At 36.0% G+C, this 12,285-nt stretch overlaps 1 protein-coding gene across 1 annotated transcript; it reads left to right on the forward strand.

The window, feature by feature from the left end:
* Positions 1-2,992: 2,992 nt before the first annotated feature.
* Positions 2,993-12,146, forward strand: lms (lateral muscles scarcer). Its single transcript, XM_028301008.1, has 3 exons — positions 2,993-3,501; positions 10,943-11,088; positions 11,467-12,146. The coding sequence occupies exons 1-3, from the start codon at positions 3,168-3,170 to the stop codon at positions 11,986-11,988; spliced, it is 1,002 nt and encodes a 333-aa protein (XP_028156809.1). The 5' UTR covers positions 2,993-3,167; the 3' UTR covers positions 11,989-12,146.
* The last annotated feature ends 139 nt before the right edge of the window (positions 12,147-12,285 follow it).

Genomic DNA, 12,285 nt, shown 5'->3' on the forward strand with positions numbered 1-12,285 from the left:
TAATCAATGTACTATCTCGGTAACAACATCGAACTCCTCCTATATTTTTTCTGATTAAATTCGTTGCGGGTCCAAACTTGACCTTCACTAGTTGGGTTTTTTATTGGTGGTCACGTTGTAGATACTGGCTACACAGGAGTTGCAGCGGTGGGAACGAGAGGTGGGAATAGTCCCGTTTACATTTTATTTCGTTTAAATTGTAACAAACTAAATAGCAACAGCATTGTTGTGTTCCGACAGTTACCTAGAGGTAAGATAGCCAGTTCCTCTGTGGTTGAGGATTGATGAAGCTCGCTTCCGCCTTCGGCCTGATGATCACTTTCCATCAGGTGAGATGTAGGCTTAGAGCTTCCTCGTTGTGGATAAAAAAAAGAAGTTACACAGACGTCATCATGCTCTAATGGGAAACATTCACGCATTTTTTTCTCTTGCGAAATAAACAGCCAGCCTTTATTTTTGGACGCTTAAATCAAACTATTCCAATTTCAAAAACATTTAAGCGCCAGAAATCACCCAATTAACGGGCCGCCCTCCCCTACACGTGTAAAATGTTGATGCTCACGCGCATACCGAAACGATTTAGCGGTGCAAGTTGAAAGGTCGAATGCCATAGCCAAGTATGCGGAAACGGTCCCGGTGCGGACTTGTCAAATATTAATTTCCTTGTTAGAGTTCCGTGGTGTGAGTGAGAACCCCTGGCGAGTAGTACAACGCGTTATTTTACTGGGCTTTATATCTGAACTCCTGATTAACGGGTTCCAGCACTTCCAGCTCCCCTGGACAAGTAGCAGAACGTGACAGTAGTGATTTCCAAAAGCCCTCTCTCCTGCGTTTTTTATTTTGCTCTGTTAAGGAATTTGATTTTCAATGCGAATAAAAAGTGCATAAAAACACTTGTCTAGTTGGGCAAGACAGTAATATCCCTCGAGGGTACTCAATCTTCACCACTTGGATTTCATTGAAGGACAAACTGTAGATTCTGGCTTTAAAGGAGTTGCAGTGGTGGGAGAGAGAAGTAGGAGTATCTAAAATGTACTTACCTACCTACTTGAAATTAATTATTAATTCCTTATTAAGCATAATGTTATGCAACAGCAAATTGTTGTTTAGATCACAAAATATTTCAGCTCAGACGAAGACGAAAGTAATTATAGTTTATCATTTCACCATGAATAAAATTTCATTAAAATCTGGTTAACTATTAAAAAATGTCGTAAAAACCGATATTAAATTATTACATCATATTATAAAATAAAATAAATCAAATTGCAAAATTGGCACCTATTACGAGTGCCTACAACTAAAAGAGATGCAACAGTTTGTTTACTATTGTTAAATTTCCAAATACGGAACCCATAGAAAAATATTGCGCTCCCGTTCTCTACCAAATCGAAACACCACGAGCGCATCAATCACTAGCTGAAAAAATGGCGGACAAAAAATAAGCGCCTCTAATAAAGAAAAAATATGTCGGTTATCCTTAAAGGCAGCAAGTTCGTGTTTTTCTGTTATTTATTGGTTTAATTATTGCTAACATTCGTTCGTGCTATTAATTTATGTAGACGTTAGTTTTGGACGAAATGGTTTACTGATTGCTTTGGATGTATTAGTGGAATAATAAATAAGGTAAACTTTAAGGAAACAACGTGAATAAAGCTTGAATCATTTTGTTCGATGTTTTTACAATTTACCTACTTACCTACTTGCTTATACAATTTACAGAAATACCTGATAATTAATTCAGATTTGATTCTTAAAAGTCTGCATCTCAAACTTGAAAAATCGAATTGCGTAAGTTGGGATGGAAATCGAAGCGGCAAGCGAAAGTAAAAGCAAAGGGTCGTGGATTAGATTCCCGCGTTAGGCAATTTTAACTTTTCAAATTAGGTATTAGGAATATTTGAAAAATAAAAATAGTGCATCCCTTACTTTCAGGCAATCAAAGTACGAATTATTCAATTCTACCATAAATATTCCAAAAAACGGTTGGTTGGCTCAAAAAATATCAAATCTTGCAAATGCGCTTCAGACAACTATCTCGAAACTTTGATATCACACAAACAAAGAGTGCCGAGATTAGTTAAAAACTCTCGAAGATAAATTGACAAAATCAATATTGCGACTGCGTATTTTCAATATTCTGAAAAACTAGTGAATCAATTTCATGTAAAAATCCTTCATCGGAGGTTGGAAAGACCTCAGAAGACTAAAAAAGAGCATGCACAAATAAAGATTACAACGTAATTTCACCTTTTTTAAAGTCGGTTAAAAATAAATCTAATCAAAAGTAAAATTGAAGTGTAAAAGACTAAAGCAAGAATGTTATTATAACCAGATTACACAAATAAAACCATCAGTGATTGATTAAACAATACCTACACCTATATAAAGGCCCCCTTAATCGTTATGTGCTTACAAAATCGTATCCCAACTAGCAAACCTCAACACTGAAGCAATTAAACTAATAAATCTATTAAACGAGCCTCTTATAAATCCGTCTCGCTTCCAGCCCTATCCCAAACACGTGACGCGTCCAATTAAACGAACTAACTAAATAATTATCACGATTAATGAACGCGCACATATCTCACCCGGTATAAATAAATCCCAATTTGATCTACTAAGTGACGCGGGCGCATCCGTCCGAACACGCCCACTACACTCTGATTGGTTTAACTCTAATTATATCTTGGATCAGAGCCCTCTGGAGCTATTTGCATCGTTTAACGACACCCAAGCTAATTTCAACTCTAAACTTTGGGAAATGAGATTGAATTTTGAATGAGATGCATTTAAAAGCGTTATACCAAATTGTCATCCAGAAAAGACGCCCATTAGTCGAGGCTCTCCATCTTCATTCAAATCAGTCAGTCAAGATTTCCAACGCGCGCAATTTTGAATCTTATCCCGAGGGATGAAGATGCAATAGATCAGATTCACAGCGAATATGTTTTTCAGAAGAGGCAGTTAACATTCTTCGTCTCACAGTCGTTTCAGCGGTACGATTTGACAAAAACGCACCGTTAAGGTTTCAAATTAGTCTAAATTATTGTTGCGCGTGAGTTAGTAGTCGGTAAATTTGGTGGTGCTACGAAAAAGTGAGGTAGCTACTCCGAAATGATCGTTGGACTTCGCAAAGTGCAGACGTTGGGAAGTGAATCCAAAAAATGAATCCATCTGATACTGCAATGGATGTAGATGACGTTGATGCGGAAGCGAAGGTAGAGAAAAGCGATGCAAAGCTGCCGTTTTCGATTGAGAGTCTGCTGGCTGATAAGTTCGACAAGGCTGACAGTGTAAAAGAAACAAATGAAGATGCTCATGCTTCGACCAGTGGAACGGGTTATTTTAAAAACAATTCAGACAGTGAAGTGCATTGTGAGACGGATGAGGAGGATCGGGATAGCAACCTGAGCTCGGAGCACGTCGACGTGGAAGGATCCACCGTCGGCGATGCGCAGGACTATCTAGATGACAAGCGTCATGATTATCAACAATCGGGTATGATAAATGAAAATCAATGCATGAATTTTAATGAGCTCTAAAATCCCTCAAAATCCCTGAAAATGTTATTTTTTCGGAATTAATACGTTTTTATAACCAAAACCATACACCTTTTATCTATTTTGTTAATATTCCGCATATTATTTCATTAAGGTATAACAACAAACTATCATCGTAAAAATATTATTAAATAGATTCGAATACAATTTATAAGATAATAATTTTACTGTACAAAAGTACAGCAGACACACAGCTTAGGTTTAGGGTTTTTATACATAACTAGCGGCCGCCCGCGACTTCGTACGCGTGGATCCCGTTTTACCCCCTTTCTGCTTTTCTGTTGAAATTTTTCCTGAATTTTCTTTGCTATAAACCTCACGGAGCCCGAGACCTTTCCAACGAATGCAAAACCGTGGAAATCGGTTCGTGCGTTCTGGAGTTATAGCGTCAGGGAAGAAAACCCGACTTATTTTTATATAGTAGATGTATTTTAGTGTCTCTGAATTAATGTAGACATCAATTATTTTCTAAATAAACTTAATCTACAGTCATATTTAAGTATTACCACTAACTCAACAAAATTGGGAATTTATAAAGAAAAACTTATTTTAACCTACTTTTTGGACTGAAAATTATTATATTATGAAAACTAAATCAAAAGCTGAAAATAAAAACATCGTAATTTTGAGAAGAGGGATTACTATTTCAAACTTTTAAATATTAATTCGGAAACGGAAGTAGGTATTACCACAGAATAATATTTATGTGTATTAGGTACTCTTTAAAAAAAATATACTAACTACGAAAAAGCCTGCGAAAAATCTACTGGCGCGTAATTAAGTTTTGTTGCATTTATCTAATTTATTAGCAGTTAATTTAAAAAAGTCGGGGTTGCGTGGCCAATACATCATAAGCGATATAGTTTGCAGGTATGTAATAGCTGCGATTTTGTATCAAAAATTATCCAGTGCGGCGCTCCAGCAGACCACAAAATGGAAAAATATTTTGTGTCCAGATTATGATAATAATATGATTATGATAATCAATCAAACGACAAGAAAAACATATCGGAACGGTACGGAAATTGCCTACATAAATAAGGTAGAGTATGAAAGTGCAGCCGGGCCCCGGAGGCACATTAACTAGCTGTGGTACCTAGGTGTAATTACATAGTAGGAGATGCTATTTATTTTGTAACAAATCAAATCAAATCCATTAAAAAAATATTTTATATTGACCGAACTCAATATTTTATACGAAACAATCTTAACTCGACTTAAGTATGGTAGACAAAATTGTCGGATCCTAAATCATAATCCTTAACAGAGAAATATGGGTCCTATAATTATAGGACCAATTATAATTGGACTCCATGATCATTCTTTCTTTCTATCAATATCCATAATCGTCTGAAGATTTGAAATAATAGTTTGCGATTATCCGATACTGTAACTACAGTAGTCTGTTGCTGGAAAAGAAATGAAACTTCTACATGAATTAATTAACACCATGCAAAATTATAGCTATTTGCAGGTATAGCCTGACCAGGAACATAAAAACCCTCGCCATGTTGCGGAAAACTAATGGTACTAATTTCTTTTAATGGCAACAGTAACTGAAAACTTCATTGACATGTCACCTTGCATGTCAGTCTATTGCTGTCAAAGTGTAAACAAACTTTATTTTAAATGTGCGCAATTGATTTTGTGAATTAAATTGCTAAAATCTTTTTATAGTCGTGAAAGAAAAGTGGTTCACAATGTGTTAAAGTATTTGTCGAAGAGAAATACTAAGGGTTCGGACAATATTTTCATTGAATAATGTTTCCGACAAAGGTTGTCAAATTGACTGTCATGTTTATCGTATAGTACAGTCCACTATGAAAATTAGCTGTGGTTTGTTTCAACTACCTATTTTAAAATTTTCTGTCACTTTCTAAGTGTTGAATTTTATGGAATTGGGAAAGAAGTACCGAGTTTGAAGCGTTCATGACCAAACATTGCAGTTGAATATTCAAGTTCTGAATTTGATTATTGATGAATAATAAAATAAATCCTACTAGCTCGATTGATAGTTTCATTTAATTTATTTAAACCAGGTTACCTATAATAATATTTTTTGGTTAATTTATGAAAATATCAAATTAGCCCGTAATCCTGAATCCTGATACATAAAGTTAGCTTATTAATTTAACACAGGTACGACTGTACTCAGTGTTGCACTATCAAATGCGATTGACGCGCCTCTATGCCAGGGTTTTTATGTTCCTGGTCAGGCTATAATATTTTTGACATTCGGATTTTTGCATCAATTTTTTTTACCGCCACAATGTTAGAAATTGACAAATTGTTTAATTTATAATGAAATTGGCTATATCATCAATATTTTAGATATGGAAAATGCCGCACTTTTCTCTTCGCAATCCAAAAATCTGAATCTAAACCAAGTAAGAGAATTCCAAATAACGAAATTCTAGCCTAGGCGCGATTTTTAGTTGGCCGATGGTTGGGCTCGATTCTAGCTTGTATGAAGAATCGGCCAATACCAATACCAAATCGGTGTAATGTGCGCACTTTCATACATCTCAATACTGATCAACAGCCCGACCCAACTATCGGCCAACTAAAAATCGGTGGTCTGCGCCTGCGCTAAGGCCCAGTTTTTTGATTCGTAGTTAAAATAACAAATTGTTAAATTTTGCTACTAATGGTTAAATATTAACAAAATGTTAACTAGTAGTTAAAAAATGTACTAAAAGTCAAGCTAACCATTGTTCGAAAAACATTTTTTTTTGATATTTAACCACTTGTCATTTGACATCTGTCAAACTTGACCATTGGTTATTTTAACTACGAATCAAAAAACCGGGCCTAAGGCCCAGTTTTTTGATTCATAGTTAAAATAACAAATTGTTAAATTTTGCTACTAATGGTTAAATATTAACAAAATGTTAACTAATAGTTAAAAAATGTACTAAAAGTCAAGCTAACCATTGTTCGAAAAACATTTTTTTCTGATATTTAACCACTTGTCACTTGACATCTGTCAAATTTGACCATTGGTTATTTTAACTACGAATCAAAAAACTGGGCCTAAGTATTGCTTAATTATTTAACCAAACACGTCTCTTTTCCATCCCTCATGTTTTTAGTTTTCGTTTTTTCAGTTTTTTCTTCTTTTTTTACAAGCATCCTTTAACACCGGATCACAAAGATAGACTTACAAATAAATCATCGCAACTCGATCCGAATGCACCCGAGCCCCAATTAATCTAAAAAACATAAAAAGTGGCTATACGGCAGTTTGCGCCTTCGCGCGCCATTTGACGGCTCGCCATGCGTTCGCGCCATGTTTTATTTTTGGCGCCAATTAGGACGTCTTAGCAACTTGGAAATAAAGTAATTAAATAAGTAGGTGTACGTCGTACATATAATTAATTGACTTAGTTTTTAACGTATAAAAAGTTATGAATTTTCTCTGTAGCAAGTATCAAACGCTTCAAGTAGAAGAGTTCACCAATATTTATCTGTTATTCTGTTTTTTTTATTAAGTATCTATTTATCTAGTCTTTTTCTTATTTTGCGGTCCACAAAGTGTCTTCCGCACTGAATTCTGCCAATGTAATGTTAATTTATTGTGAGTTTATTTAATTTAATTTTGCTTTATAAAGCTATCAACGGCAAACTTCTGCACATGTACAGGTGTAGGCAGTAGGTAGCAAGCATGACGAAGTCTTCGCCAATCAAGCATGGACCAAAAAGCTGTCTACAATATTAATTCATAAAAAAAAACTCATAATACTCATTTATTTCTGCAAATAGGCTTTAAAAAAGCACTTTTACACGTCCCAGTATTAACCCTACCATTGCTTCATTCGCAAAGTTAAACTAAGTCCGTTGCATACCTAAACTTAAAAGCTACTAAAAAGTTTTCATGCGGTTTTCACAAATAAAGAGCAATAAAATTCCTGAGGAAAGTTTAGATATCATTTAGTCATACTAATTCGCGGGCAAAAGTTTGTTTAACAATATATTATTATAGATAATTTTACTAACAAAACTTAGCCCTTAACTAAAATTTTAATGCATGCGCATACGTATTCTGTTACTTGTGTGCTTCTGCCGAAAACAGGGCAGAATGTTACAATTTAAACGCGCAATAAAAAACAAACACGCACCTCCTCTATCCCAAGACATAAAGTTTTTAAATTCTTCATCACGTTTCAAAATAAAGCTATTATTGTCTACTAAAGATCGCCAATAAGTCTACGTAACGAGCGATAGGCGAAAATATGCCACTCATTTATTTTATTTATTATCTGCCAACCACTTATGTTCGGAGATTGTGGAATTTAGAGTTTTAAGGAGTGCGTAAAATCGCAGAATAAATAATAGTAGTACCGTAAAATTCTATAAAGAATTTAATTCATAGAATCAATATGAGTATGACAAAGAGTGATTTGATCAGTTTAAGCAGGTTATTAATTATCTGGCTTCTCGTAACTTTAAAAAGAAATGAATAGGTAACAGCTAGTAAATTGAATTAGAAAATATCTTGTACTACGAGTATTATTTAATTAGGTAGGTACATTAGTACATTAGTTAATTATTATTTAATTAAAACGTTAGAACTTTTCCTGTAAGCCAGATATTGATTTTGCTTGTAGATGTAGCGTAATGGGTCAAGCTGTAAATTAGGACTATTCCACTTTGATCACCTGGATTTTATCACTCAGGTGATCAATGTGGACTCCAGGCGACACTTTGGTGACCTTTGAGCACCCATGCATAAGATCACCTAGGTGATCAAAGTGAACTTCTTATCCATGGGTGATCAAAGGACACCAAAGTGTCGCTTGTACTCCACTTTGATCACCTGGGTGATCAAATCCAAGTTAACAAAGGTGGAATAGACCGTAAATTCTAGCTACACAGGAATACAAATGAGGACAAGAGATCCCGACTAAAGAATATAAGTACAATACTCTAGCCACTCTAGAATTTCAGTAGACAGTGACGATGCAGCAGAACCTAAAGCTTAATTAACCAATAAATTCTATGCTATAAGTAGTTCACAAGGTGGACCGACGACATCATAAAGTTATCACGAAGGCGCTGGATGCAGGCCGCTACCAATCATTGGGGGAGGCTGAAATGATGATGATGATGATGATAAGTTTAGTGCGTTCAATGATGTTACTCGTAGGTACTTATAGCCTAAAAGAAGTTCTCATTATAAATATTATAAAAGGAGACTCCAAAGTTTCCCTGTCCCGACATCGCATCTCAAATTAGCCATTTGAATCGGCAACGTTCCGTTCCACGCACACACCCAAACATAAACGTTCACTGATGTCTCATTTTCTAAATTTGTTACGAAAAGATAAATCTCCACGCCTCTCCGGTCTCGTTAACTAAATCTCTCTGCCCCGCAATCATTCACCGCAAAGAAAAAAAATGGAAACAAACATGAAAAGAACTGTCGCACCGCTGAAATTTAGTAAGTGGTTTGAGCTCATTAAAAAGCTGTAAAATTCTATTACAAGAGTGAATCCGAACTCAATTGTATGCGCGGCAAAATTATCGTTCCGTTTTCGAAATTAACTGTCAACGAAATTTCTGCTCTACCCTCGTAACAATAAAGACTGTAGTTTGTAGATTACGTCAGATCAGCCATGTTTTTTTTTTTCAACAAAATGCGCGGGAAACAAAGACATGCCCCGTTGACAAGTGAGGATAAATTGACATTAATTGCTTTACACTGGTCGGAGCGTTTGCTAGTTTTGATGCTTGTTTTCGTCACTCGACATTAGACTATTTCTGTCGCTAATTAATTTACTTGCTGCGTTATTGCAAGCGATTTGATGAATAGCGCTTGATTAAAGATTCGATTCTAATAAGAACAGAGTTGCTATCCGATATTGAATGGAATCTTTGTTCAACCGCTTTTGAAGTGTTAACCGTTCCATAATGAGTAGAACTTGTAACAAAAGGGTTTATTTCAAATTAAACTTTATCACGTAGTACACGTCTTAGGCTAAAACGCTTACAATTTTATAAAATCTAAAACCCATCATGTGGTTTTCTGAATAATTAAAAATAAAATAATATACATAAATAAAATCATAAATGGAGTATTTAGTCGTCGTGACTCGTTAATGTAGTTTTTTATGTACGTAGAGTTATCATTAAGTAATTATTGAAGACGCGTGTCCGTCCTTGGGTTAGAATCAACAAAACGACCAATTAATTAAATGGGAGCGCGCTTCAGAAGAAATTACCTATATTTCAAGAATATTATAGTAATTTAGTAGGTATACCTAACTGTAAAATCAGATCATTACTATTGCTTCAAACTACGATAACATCAACAAAAATGTCTCCATCAGATTGGCACTGGCCGGATACAATTTTTTACATCTCAAAAACATTTTCAAAACGGTTAAATGTGACACGCACACTCATTATATCATTAAAACTGAAATACAACCCGTTCAGACATTATGTTCTTTGTAATTTCTTTAACGATCGCCGGATAGCTAATAAATCTTCAACACATTCGTCTCTGCGTACAAACGTGTTTTTCGGTCAATAACACTAATTTGTGATGACTATAAGCTCTAACGCCTTCGTCATAAAGCTCCCACCGTTTTAAAAAAGTAGTTTTGACAGTTATTTTCGCGGGCTCATTAGGACGCGTTCACATTGTAAAGTGGCGCTGGCGTCGCTTGAAATACAATATGGCGGTGTCGGTAGCGGAATGACATGTTGATATATTACGCCTAATTACTCATGGCGGGGAGGTGTTTATTGAAAATAGCTTTTAGGTGATGATGTGCTGTGTCCGCTTCCATTTTGAAGAGCGGATTGTCTGGAATGACTTCCGCGGTGCTCGGCCCATTCAGTATCGGGACTCAATGATTGAAAGCCATTAAGATGGTATTATTAGAACAATACGAAGTTTTAAATGAGAATGAAACTGAAACAGTATATTATTCTGACAAAAGATTTTTAAGTCCATTTTTTAAATCCATATTTTTTTTTCTTATAGGCCGTTTCTGAATTGGACTTTCCACTTGGAGCGCGGTGCTTACCTTTTACTCATATGAATTTATAAGAAAAGTTGATGAAAAAATAAAAGCTTAGAACGCTAAGCTGATGATCACGCTCCAGCTGGAAATCGCAATACAGAATCCGGACCTTAGCTTAGGGCCAAAAGCCCGAAAAAGTAATGGATCGGAAACCCTCAACAGAGGAGCGAATTACGGAACTAAACTCAATTCAATATTAATTTGCGGCTTTTGATTGCTGCAATTTCAATAGATATTTAAACCATTACATAATCTAGTAATTCTAATTTTTCTTTTTATTTTATAATACGGACCTAAGCTTGGAAGGATATTTCCTCTAAAAACTTGTAACCTTTTTCTTCTCCTCAGGATCGTCATCTCGCGGGAAGCGCGCGCGCACCGCGTTCAGCGCTCAGCAGATCAAGAGCTTGGAGGCCGAGTTTGAGAAGAACCGGTACTTGTCCGTCGCTGCAAGAGGCCGCCTAGCCAGGCAGCTGAGGCTTACCGAGACTCAGGTAAGGCAATATTGGAAATTTAATTTATGGAGAGAGCTAACTTTCGAGGGAAGCTGATTTATAGACAGATTAGCTAGGCTCGTGTTAACGGATTTACCAGTAGGCTTACATACGGCAAAATAGGCTTTAATTAGTCTACTAATGGTAAATGCGTAAAATGTAAACGAGTGGCATGGGTGAATTTCAATATTTAGATCATATTTAGATTTTCAATTATTGTTCAGACCGTTTTTTCTCGATTACTTACTTGAAAGTTGATCTATTTCCTGTTACGACCTTTCAACCCGTATAATTTTAGCGAAATTTTTTTTGCAAATTCCACTTTTATTTCCAATTCGATTAAAACAATATCTTTTTACAATATTCTTTTTATTTCAGATCAAAATATGGTTCCAAAACCGCCGAACAAAATGGAAACGGAAGTACACCAACGACGTCGAGCTCTTAGCACAGCAATACTACAGCAGCTTAGGAATCGTCGCCCCTAGGCCGATGTTCGTCGGAGACCGCCTTTGGATTTTCAACTACCCTAACCGTCTCCCACCAACTCAACAACAGCAATGGATGAAATCTCTGACCAATATTTCCAATACACACAACCCCTTATTAGAAAGAAATGTTTTTCGAACTATGCCTAAACCGGACATGCCGCCTTTTTTAATTCCACCTCCTTCCACCTACCCGAACGAAAGAGTTTTCCACGATCGAAATTTGAATATGACAGGAAACGTCAAAATTCCCGCGCAAAATCGCCTGGTGCCGCGAGAGGTGTACAACAATATGGCGACCACGCAAAGGAATATGGATCTGTACAGAAATAATATTTTAAGTCATAATAGCCCGCCTCAAGAGGCAAATGTGGACCATTTGAGAAGGCTGGAGGAAAACTTTAGTATTTAAGTCGAACTGCGAGATTCTAGTCTAGTTGTGTAGATAGATACCGACTTTTATTATTTAAATTGACCAAAGATTTTTACCTAATAAATTTTATCATACAATTTGATTTGTTTGTTCTTCCTATAGCTTAATAACGTACGCGTAAAGGGTAACATTGTATAGTTCTTGCCATCCACGAAGACGCGCCCCACCATTCTTCCGCTAATGTTTGAGTGTTATCGGTACACGCTAAATCATCCATGAGTGCACACGCACACTACAATAATGCCGCTCGGATTGCTCGGAGCAAACTCCCCGCAC

Source organism: Ostrinia furnacalis, unplaced genomic scaffold (assembly GCF_004193835.3).
Source record: "Ostrinia furnacalis isolate ACB-3 unplaced genomic scaffold, ASM419383v2 OfSCF0859, whole genome shotgun sequence".
NCBI lineage: Eukaryota > Metazoa > Arthropoda > Insecta > Lepidoptera > Crambidae > Ostrinia > Ostrinia furnacalis.

Bases quoted from the DNA above. Each gene is read 5' to 3' on its own strand.
- lms (XM_028301008.1), top strand. From the start codon at position 3,168: ATGAATCCATCTGATACTGCAATGGATGTAGATGACGTTGATGCGGAA. The intron at 3,502-10,942 runs GTATGATAAATG...TCTTCTCCTCAG, and splicing joins TCATGATTATCAACAATCGG to GATCGTCATCTCGCGGGAAG. The intron at 11,089-11,466 runs GTAAGGCAATAT...TTTTTATTTCAG, and splicing joins TGAGGCTTACCGAGACTCAG to ATCAAAATATGGTTCCAAAA.